This window comes from Branchiostoma lanceolatum, chromosome 8 (genome assembly GCF_035083965.1).
Source record: "Branchiostoma lanceolatum isolate klBraLanc5 chromosome 8, klBraLanc5.hap2, whole genome shotgun sequence".
In the NCBI taxonomy this organism is placed as follows: Eukaryota; Metazoa; Chordata; class Leptocardii; order Amphioxiformes; family Branchiostomatidae; genus Branchiostoma; species Branchiostoma lanceolatum.
Window position 1 is genome coordinate 10,871,121 of NC_089729.1, and position 11,021 is coordinate 10,882,141.

The 11,021-nt window shown below is 42.8% G+C and overlaps 1 protein-coding gene across 3 annotated transcripts in view; it reads left to right on the plus strand.

The window, feature by feature from the left end:
* Positions 1-6,416, plus strand: part of LOC136440938 (ankyrin-repeat and fibronectin type III domain-containing 1-like) — a 159,160-nt gene extending 152,744 nt beyond the window's left edge. For all 3 annotated transcript variants that reach the window (XM_066437134.1, XM_066437135.1, XM_066437136.1), the window contains 7 exons: positions 222-428; positions 807-928; positions 1,287-1,441; positions 1,822-1,988; positions 2,415-2,586; positions 3,033-3,379; positions 3,756-6,416. In XM_066437134.1, coding sequence (XP_066293231.1) covers positions 222-428; positions 807-928; positions 1,287-1,441; positions 1,822-1,988; positions 2,415-2,586; positions 3,033-3,379; positions 3,756-4,046 — 1,461 coding nt within the window. In that variant the 3' untranslated portion in view covers positions 4,047-6,416. The remainder of the gene's footprint in view (positions 1-221; positions 429-806; positions 929-1,286; positions 1,442-1,821; positions 1,989-2,414; positions 2,587-3,032; positions 3,380-3,755) is intronic.
* Positions 6,417-11,021: the final 4,605 nt, after the last annotated feature.

The window sequence follows — 11,021 nt, forward strand, 5'->3', positions numbered from 1 at the left end:
CTCCAACAACTAACTGTATTCTTAAACTTCTCCCTGCTGCCTAACTCTGTAATCAATAGGGAATTGGGTGCCACTCAAACTAACCAAACATTTTCTTACTACTTTTTTCAGAAGATTATGCACTACAACCACAACAACATCAATTACTTCCCTCTTGCTGTATCAGGAACTAATTTCATATTTGATCTTGCTAACCAAATATTTCCTTCCTACTTCTCCAGGAGATCATGCACTACAACCACAACAGCACGAAGCCGCCGCCCCAGGGCCTGTACATCGGCTACCTGAAGCTGTGCAGCTCCATGGACTCCATCGGCGTGCTGGTGCCGAAGGGCAACCCCAACATGCTGCCCCACTGCCGCATCAGGGACAACCCCAACGTCTCCAGTGAGGAGTGGGACTGGGTGCGCAGGTTATGCAATGGGGAGGTGAGATGATCTTTCAACTTACTGTCACCTATGATCTTTTGTCTCCTGATCACTCACATCATGTCTACTGTTCAGTTATTTTAAAAAAGCAGTCATCTTCAATTAAGGTGAAGCCTATCTATTTTTCGACTAACTAGTAATAGTGCAATGCGGCTTCACTATGGTTCACTTTTTGTAGCCAAGCACACCGGTTTGCCCCTACTCTTCTCGTTATAGCATTGTACATGTATTACATTACATTACTACTGTGACAGTCTTACAGTTTGAGTAAGGAATATATCTTTCACATTGATTTTTTTACGTAATAATGACTGAATGGAGATGTACATTGTAGATTTGTCAACTTTTCAATTGTTGAATTTGTAACCATTTTTCCAGGTGACAGAGGAAGACCCCAAACCCAGCCAGGCACAGTCCATATTTAGAGACCAGCTCATCCGGGCCTCCAGGCGGCTGCTCAACTCCTTGGATGTCTCTGAAGAAGATGCACTTCAACACAGGTAAGAGTTTCAATCCATGGTTTTTGTCATCATATATGTAATTACAGTAGTTCAGAAGTATACACATCATTTTAAACCTTAGTCTGGGTGCCATCCTCCGTAGTAACCGCTGGCTCAATCTTTTCGCTTGTTAACGATGAAAGATTGAGCCAGCGGTTACTGCTGAGTATGGCACTAAGGCTATTCAAACCTCAGATGTCCATTAAAAATTTCAGAGTGATAGTCAGATTGTCATTTTTTCTAAACATTAAGAAATTGGACTGTACCTAAGTCCTTGAGTTTAACATAAAAAACTGGACTATATCAATTGATTTCAGCTAGTATTTCAAGTTGTAACCTGTGACTTCTTCTTTCCCAGACTGTTCTGTACGGAGGTCCTTGAGCTAGACAACAACGTTTCGATGCTGCTGCTTGTCCCACCTGTGGAAGACGTGTGTTGCGCACCTGGCCAGACGCATCACCTGTTTCAGCAGGACTCCTTTCTCACGCTGCCTCTACAGGTGTTCGAACTAGGTGAGCTTTAGACTTGAGTCACTTTCGTTTCCACTAGTACAGTAGACGCAAGTTCTTAGACAAGTGATTATATCCTGAAAAGGGGCTACTTCCTTTGTGAGTCTAAAGTCTAAAGAAATTCTCTTTTGTTAAGTATCTTATATTCTAGTTGTGTATAAATGTACGATATGATGTCAATTCGAATGTAATCTTAGTAACTTGTTAATTATTTAACCATTGTAATTTTACACAAACTTAGCCCCTGACAACAGCTACCTGCTAATTAGGCAACCTTGGCTGTACATGTACCTGTGTCTCAGCTAGAGTAACAGATGATTAAATGAGATAAGTGATTTTATAGCAAACAATAACACTGTCATTTGTTTGTGTCTTTTCTGCAGTTCACATGACAACATTCCAGCCCACGTTCTTCGACCAGTACGCCACCCTGTCGTCCCAGCTGGAGGTGGAGAACTTCCTGGTGCAGCACCAGTGCAGGGAGGCCTTCTCCGACTCCGAACTGTCCGGCGCCAAACACAGGCAGCTCAGAATAGCCAACTTTCAGCAGGTACTTTTTACATTTATTCCCCAATGTTTATAGATATATTCCCCAATCCAATTATTTATTTATTGGTTTGGCATAATGTTAGTAACGACAAAGAGCCTTACATGCAGTATAGCAAGTGAATATCTCCCAAAACTATTTTCTTCTTTGCTTTGGCTGTAATTTGGCTGTAAGCCAGGGCTGCCAAACTGACAAATGGCCATTATCAAGATTTAAACATAAAACAAGTTTACTGTTATGCATAATGTAATAGATAGAAATTATATCTTAAGTATTTACAGTGCCTATATTATCTTCAGCTATAGAGTATTTAGAGTGAGAGGTCAGTGTCAGTAACTATTTACTGTACAGAGAATGGGTCGCTTACTGAATACTTCCTTCAGAAAACTGCTTACTTACACTGTTTCTTCATTGATATCGTCCAACCAGGACTTGGAGGATGTTTGGAGAGGGGCGCGGTGGATCATGGACGTGCTACAGTATGCACGCGATAGAACGGCGGACGGAGGCCTCCTCGTGGAGAGAATATATCAGGCAGCAACACCGTCTGTGCCAAAAGTGCCCACTCAGCTGTCCCTACCCAAAACCAGACGGTCATCAGGTAATTATTACTTTTTGTTCATTCACTGTGCAATTTAAATAACTAGAGAAACAGTTAACTGTATGCATACACCACCATTTAGAACAAGAAAATGTGTTTTGAAAAGGTCCTTCAAATGAGATTGACTGAGTACAGCATTTACATTTGAGTCCTTTCCCTTCACTGTAACAGTTGCTGTTCTGTTGTAAGGGGAGTGCAAGTAAATCCTATATGTACCACCATTTACAGCAACATAATAGTCTATTGTCACCATTTTGCTGCAACGTTAAGTAGCTTTTAGCAAAGGTATCCAGTACAGACAGAGTCCAAAATTTGTCTTGGAGTCGTCTGCTTCGTACGGATGTGTAGATCTGTGTAGCATTGTCATGACATTGTGCAATAAACTGAAAGATGTTTTTTGGGCAGTCGACTGTGGTCTAAGACACACTTTGCTTTCTTGCCTGCAGATTCAGATGACAACTTCGCCAGGAGAAGCCCAGAAGTCTGCTCCTCCACCAGCGACGAGGAGGGCATGTCAAAGGGGACGTCCCCCATCCCCACCCACGTCCCTTTCTCCCCACCCCTAGGGGAGCCCGGCCTGGTGCTTGTCAGGGAGGCGTCCCCGTCCCGTTCCCGCGTGCGATCCCGTAGCATCTCCCCTGTCAACAGACACAAGGACGCCTCCCCGCCCCGGGGCACCGCCGAGACCTATGGGCCAACCAAGACGGAGATTCTGACAGGGTCGACCAAGGCGGGGATCCTGAGAGTCTACCCGGACTACCACACTGGGCTGGCCAAGGGTACAAGTGTTAAGGTATGACACGTCCATTTTTCTACTAAGTTTATCATGTCTAACTCTCAGAAACTTAAAACCTGACCACAACATTACTTAGAGGCACATATATTGTAGTCTCTATCGATTTGCAATACGACTACATTTGAATACTGATTCTCGAGTTACCTTGATGCATTGACTATTGGAGTAAGAAATACATCTCAAGCAGATTCCCCCTTCTTGATTTATTCTATACTAGTACCATGATGGCTGTGTCAACAGACTTTGTATATATGCATCAGAGCATCTTTGTTACTCCCTTTTCTGGTAAACCCATCCAGTTGCTTGAGTAACTGTTAGCTTGCAGACATACCAGCATTTTATACTCATGAATTGCTTCTCTTTCTATTTGTAGCTCCACGTCACCACCAAGACGACTTCCCGCGAGGTCATCGACCTGGTAGTACGGCAGATCAACAAGGCGGGGCGCACCCGCGACCCCGTGTCACCCCTGTACGCCGACGACCTCCTGCACAACTTCTTCCTGGTGGCCATCATCGCGGGGAGGGAGAGGCAGCTCCCGGACACCTACCAGCCGCTCCAGCTGCAGAACCCCTGGGCTAAGGGCAAGCTGCTGGTGCGTCTGAGGGACCAGGCTACGGCTGCACTCGCCATGCTGCATGAAACACAGTCAACGTCCGTTTGAACTCAATTCATGATAGGCTAGAAGGTCTTTGCTTTGTTTGTCCAAGGTGCCAGGCTGCGGCCGCACTCGCCATGCTGCATAAAACCAAGGAAGAAACACAGTCTACATCTGTTTAAACAGTTCATTGTGAGCTAGAAGGTCCCTGTTTGTGTGTCTGAGGCACCAGGCTATGGCAGCGCTAGGCATACTGCATGAAACACAGTCTACGTCCGTTTAAACTCATAGTAAGCTAAAAGATCCCTGTTTGTGCGTCTGAGGCCCAGGCTACGGTCGTACTAGCCTTGCTACAAGAAACACAGTCTACATCTGTTTAAACAGTTCATTGTGAGCTAGAAGGTCCCAGCTTGTGCATCCAAGGCACCAGGCTATGGTTGTGGTTGCCATGCTACATAAAACACAGTTTGCATCCGTTTAACCTTTTCCCTGCTGCCTAACTCTTAACCATTACAGATTTGGTGGCACTTAAAGGCTACTTCAGCAGGGAGAAGGTTAAAAAAGGAAAATGCAGCTTATTGCAAGCCAGAAGACCCGAGGAAGACAGGAGATGTGGTAAAAGATTTGGTTTTATCAGACAGTATTTTATGTTGTGGGATCAAAACTAACTTGAATGGCAGGACCTAGTTAAGAGGGCAGGATTCCTCACAGACTGTGCTTGTGTCTTGTGTCTTGCCAACATTCCAGTAACTAAAATGTCTGTGTGCAGGCGGCATATAGAAAATGTACTCACAATGTTAATGCTATATCACACATCTTGCCAAGATGAAGTCACGTGGTTACAACCTACAGAAACTAAGGTGCTTATTAAGATATTATAGTCTTTTACATTCCTGTTGGCATGGCAACGAATAATGGAGTCATGCTGACAATATGTCACATTTCCTACACTGCGATGCCCCTGTCAGTATATAGATTTGTGCCAATTGTATTGTCAATGTAGAAATTGTTTGTAAGCGTTTTACATGTGGGTGCCTACTGTAGCTGTGTTCGTCCCCTTCCCTTGTACTTCTGAGACTATTTTTGAGAGGAGAGCATTTTTTTTGTTGCTGTCACATTTGGTGTAAGACCAAGTGGTAATGTTTCTAACAAGATATTGGAGAATATGCCAGTGTTTCTTGCCTATTTATACAAAAATATTGATGTGGAAAGCCCTGACTTGAAGCAATAAGAAAACACAAGAAAAACATTTCCTCAAATTGCAGGATTCTAAAAAAGATTTTCAAAGTTTTCAGTTTGTTCATTCACCTAAGAAAGTATTTTTGCATATTCATTGTAAAGTTTGAAAAATCTGCTACAATGTAAAAAATATATATTAAGAGGTAGCAAGAACACAATGCCCTGTCTGGGAAGCAATGATGGTGGTAATGTTACATGTATGAGAAATATTTGTGTTGTTTTTTTATCATGTTCAAACTCGTGGATCAAACATTGCCTACTCAAGTGACGACCATTAGTTTTATCGACTTTTAATGATACTGTAAGTTATTTGAATAGTTTTGTACTGCTATTAAGAGCTGTTACGTTTCTCCCTGGCCAACATATGAACTAGGAGTGGCCCTGAATTTATACCTTCACTTACTTCTCACCAAGGTGGCAGTGCCATCTAGTGGAATCTTGTACTAGTAGTACTGCACCCGATTGTGAATACCTCATCTATGTTTTAGTAGAAAAATGTTGCCAGTAACATGTTATAAGAGTGAGACTAAATCAAATTTCTACTCAGAATCATGAATACCAAACCTCAATGTCAATGTCCACAAGATTTTAGCATTGTGTTGTTGAAATTCAAAATGTTAAAAGCGTTCAGTACTAGTGCACTGAAGCTAGTTGTCCAGTTATAAATCATTCTCTTTGTTTGTTTTTTATTTGTTTGTTTTTATCAGCTGTCTGTCATAAGGACATCTTCGAAGGAGTAGATTTTGGTACTTCAGGAAATGCAAAGGAACTGTTGCTATGTAACTGTTGCCATGGTGACATGCTGCTTGATACCGTCTGTTGTATTGTGGAAACTGAACCTGTAAATAAGGGGCCATCTCAAAGGTTAATTTTGATCTCAATCAAAATTGTAGTTTTTTGAGCGTGTAGAAATAGTAGGGACAGAGTCAAAAGTAACTAGAAATTTCCTTACTCTGGTAATGATCATTGTAATTCTTCTGTTACAATTCTTATTTGAATGGTAATTTAGAGATGAGCCCCAAATGTAACCCCACCACCACCACAAAGCCATAGACAATATTTTGCACTGAAAGTCCAGTGGTTGTGTTGCAGAGGATATTGTACTGTAAATAATATATTTTGTATGAAGTGCCAAACATTTGGTTGTACAAAGATGTACATAGCAACAGTATACATTAAAAATTTTACATTTTTTTACTCATTGTGGATGTGTGTTCTTGTGTGTGTCAAGGAGAAATGCTGAGATTATACTAGTATTAACATTCAAAATATAAAAAGATAAAGAGTGTATGAGGACTTGTACATGCATGACTAGTAGCAACTGGTCTATCATCTCAAAACCTAGTTGTAGTGCAAGTTGAAGAGAATTCACATTTTTGGACAGTCGTGATCGATTAATCTTTGCTGATAATCATCAATGAAAATATAAAGCATTTTTGCACACAACTGTTGATATGGGGCAGCATTGTGATGCAAACGTACAAAGAAAAATTCGAAATTTGAACAGAATTTTGTTGGAACGAGATAATGGATGGAGGATAAAAACAACCCCAAGTTTACGAGCCTTAAACGTGATCCAAACTTGGCCCGACGATAAGTGAGATCTTGAGTCACGCTCCCAAAACAGAGAGCTCATGTTCGCTGCAATGCGGCCTTGTTTTATAGCCAGTCTCTCTGCAGAGGTCTCGCCAAGTCACGCAACTCTCACCAACGCTTCGTTTGAGGTAGCCTCTACCAGGCCGTACGGATGGCCGCAAAAATAGTAGAAATTGGCCAAATAGAGTGAATAGTACGCTAAGGGAGTCGACTACGGAGAGAGGGTCCAATATGCCATCAAGAGGTCGCAAACTGTAACGATAGCGGACATACTTCTCCTGCATATCATGTTATCCGCCTATTTGGCCAATTTCTACAAAGTTCCAGCGGCCTGTGGAGCCTGGTAGATGCTAGTTTGAGCCACCGCCAGGAGGCTTTGTTGCCAAGCGATTCGACCCTGCTGGAGGAGGGTGGGTTTGAGCAGGGAAGTTTGCTCTTACAACTAGACTGGCCGTCATTTGCTTTATGAGCAAATTCAGGATGTTTCGCCCATACTCCTCATGCAAGAAGTGGGCTGTCCCAAAATAACTCCTGGGCAAATCCAAGTTTCTGCATAATTTATGCAAATGAGGTCCTCATGAGCATAAGTTATGTCCAGGTGCTTTCACCTTTCCTACATGTACCTACATGTTCAAGATGACATCCGCAGCTTTTACAGTAAGGAGAATACAACATCATGCATAATTTATGCAAGTGAGGTCCTCAGTAGCATATGTCATGGCCAGGCGTGTGCACCTTTCCTAAAGCTACCTACATCTCAAATATGACATCTGCAGCTTGTACGATAAGGGAAATACAAGTTTCTGCATAAATTATGCAAATGAGGTCCTCATCAGCATAATTTTTTGGCCAGGTGCATTCACCTTTCCTAATGGTACCTACATCTTAAAGATGACATCCGCAGCTGTCACGGTAAGGGAAATACAAGTTTATCCATGCATTATGCAAATGAGGTCCTCATTAGCATAATTAATGGCCAGGTGTGATCAGCTTTGCTAACGGTACCTACATCTCAAAGATGACATCCGCAGCTTTTACGGTAAGGGACATACAACTTCATGCATCGATGATGCAAATTAGGTCCTCATTAGCATAATTTATGGCCTGGTGTGTTCGCCTTTCTTAAAGGTACCTACATCTCAAAGATGACATCCGCAGCATTTACGGTAAGGGACATACAACTTTATGCATACATTATGCGAATTAGGTCCTCATTAGCATAAGTAATTGTCAGGTGTAGTCACCTTTCCTATAGGTACCTACATCTCAAATATAACATCCGTACCATGTAACATAAGGTACATATAACTTTCTGTAATACCATTAGTAGAGGTACCCCCTGACATCTGCTTGGTTTTAAGTCCCAGATCAGGGGAAGTGTAGGAGGGCTTATGTTACAGTATGACCTAGTTCTTGCTGGCCCCGACAGAAAATAACCAAAAATTGCATCCAAAAATTGCAAAATAAATCATTTTGAAGTAGTGTATGGCCAAAAAAATAATGGGGTCCTTTGGGTAAATATCCAATGCACAACTAAACCAAATTTCAGGTCCTCAGCTTTCAACACCACGGCACTGGAGGCCATCATGTGCGACTTTTGTCTGAAAATGACCAAAAATCCTCCATAAAATCATTTTAAAAACTTATATCAAAAAAATTTTTAAAAGGGTCTAGGGGTATACACGTACTCTACCTGCATACCAAATTTCAGCTTATTTGGTCGACGGACGACCGAGAAGAAGCGATTTGAAGATTTGACAGGAGAAGAAGGAGAAGGAGAAGGAGAAGGAGAAGGAGAAGGAGAAGGAGAAGGAGAAGGAGAAGGAGAAGGAGAAGGAGAAGGAGAAGGAGAAGAAACCTGACAAAAACAATATGTTTCGTTGGCGAAACAAAATTAACTAAGCGGAAAAAGACTGCAAAGGTTTGTCGAAGGTCGGTACATTAGCCTCTACCAGGCTCGGTCCTATCGTTGGGAAAATAGTATAAATCAGCCGAGGTACTCCGCTATACAGTGAAGCTCCATTATCGATGGACGGCTGTGGTCCTATCAAATCTCAAGGCAAATGCCTGGGGGAAGGGCAAAATCGTTATATTTTTCTAGCATCCTATTTCTGTTACAAACTGCCCCCCCATCTGTTTGGGGGTTTACTGGAGTTCATCTGGAGATGTGTTGACGTAGTGTGTTTTGGGTGGTCACTAGCCAGTCACACGATGAAGAAAAGGCCTTGTTTAATCCTCTACCATGCTCCACAGATCGCTTGAGATATAGAAGAACCTGGCCAAGTAGACAGATGATAAGATTCATAACCTAGGTCACAAACTGTACTCGGCCCTGGAAAGTATCTGTTTATTTGGCCAATTTCTATTTAGGCTATTGGAGTTTGTTTTGGGTGGTCACACAATGGAAAAAAACTAGGTCATGAAGTCAGCAACCGGTCAACCTGACAGGGCCTTGTAGGATCTTGTAGGAACTGCCAGGACATGCCGTGCCCGTGTAGGAACGTGCAATATTTGCAAGCACGTGGTTTTTCAGTGGCGGTGGATGGCAAACGACCAGACCTCTGCATCAATCTGCAAACTGAAAAACACGTAACGTTACATCCGAAAATAATTTCATCAGGTTGGTAGAATATAGGATATAGGAGATTCTTTGTACACAACCAGGTATAGTTCTCACCTGCTAACGTTTCGATGTCTATCAGACACCTTCTTCAGAGCTTCTGACTGGAGGCCACGTAACGTTACATCTGAGATCATATGACAAACTCGAAACCGCATTGCATCTGCCTACCTGCCTAAGTGCCCAGGCCAGTAACCGGCCCTCATTGCATCTAATAAGCAAAAAGATATGTTTCACTAGAGGCTGCCGCTGATCGGAAAAGATTTGACGGACAAAATCGCTCAATGAATTTCATACTAGTAGATAAAGAATGACGTTTACTTTTTGTGTGTTTTGTTGTTTTTTAAATCACAATTTTGCACCTTGCATCAAATTCCTATCATGCAATCAAGAGTGACACAAATCCAAATTTGGTCGCCAACAGCAATCGCCGTCTGGTAGGAAGGCGACCCGTTTTCCAACTTCTGTGCTTTTTTCTGCTTGTTTCATACATCTCTTAATTTGGGCGATGTTTTATTTTTCTCTTAACGCCTTGCAAACTTTACGTTTATCTTCAATCCGGAGTGTGCCTGAGAAGCCTATGTGTTACGCCCAAGTGCGGCCATCATGACCGCTTGACAGATTCAGGTCACTAATCCGAGCAAGGAGGCTCCCGGGCTATAACCTCTTTGATCCGAGTATGTATGCGGGTGTCCCTGACCCTATCCACCTCACATCTCATCACGTACACGCCGGGGTTCACCCGAAAAGATGACCCGTGCACAGGTAACGTTAGGTATCGGGGCTTTGACGTCACTACCTGTATCCGTTACAGCGGACTCAAGCATCTCCATGACTCAAGCGGCGGAAAAACAGCTCGTCATGCGTCGAATGAATGGCACCAGGTGAATGACCTCACGGCGCGCTTTTGTCAAAAGATTCCCGTGTTGTTGCTTGATGATCTCCAAGCAGATGTGGCAGTTGAGGTTTGTATTATATATTTGGCGGTGTTTCGTACGTTTTTCTGGAGATTACGCGCTTCTTTTTCTGAAAACAAAACAGCGCTCCACAGATGGAAATGTACAAAACACCGCCAAACACGCTAAAAACAAGCCTGAATGCTAACGTTACATATGCTTGGAGTCGAGTTCATGAGTGTACACCTTCAACGGGCTAGATTTTACAAGCAGAGTTTTGAGAGATTTTGCTCTCCAGGCAGAAGTTGGAGGGGTGGGGGGGGGGGGGGTCGCTCTGATACCCGTAGTGATGGGAACCCGCTTTCTGGAAGCCTACCCTCCAACCTCTACTTGCAGACCAGTAGGCTATAAGCTTGTCAGAGTCTCTCAGTTTGGCTCTCTGAAGTGAGAATATTCTGTCCACGCCGGCGTAAAACCACACAGCAACATTAACACACACACACACACACACACACACACACACACACACACACACAAACACACACACACACACACACACACACACACAAACAAACACACACACACACACATGCACACACACAGACAAGAAAAACACACAAAGGTATTTGTCAATTTTTCCACGATATCAGTGTTGCTTGCAATTCACAGCCCTTGATCATCTTTTTAATC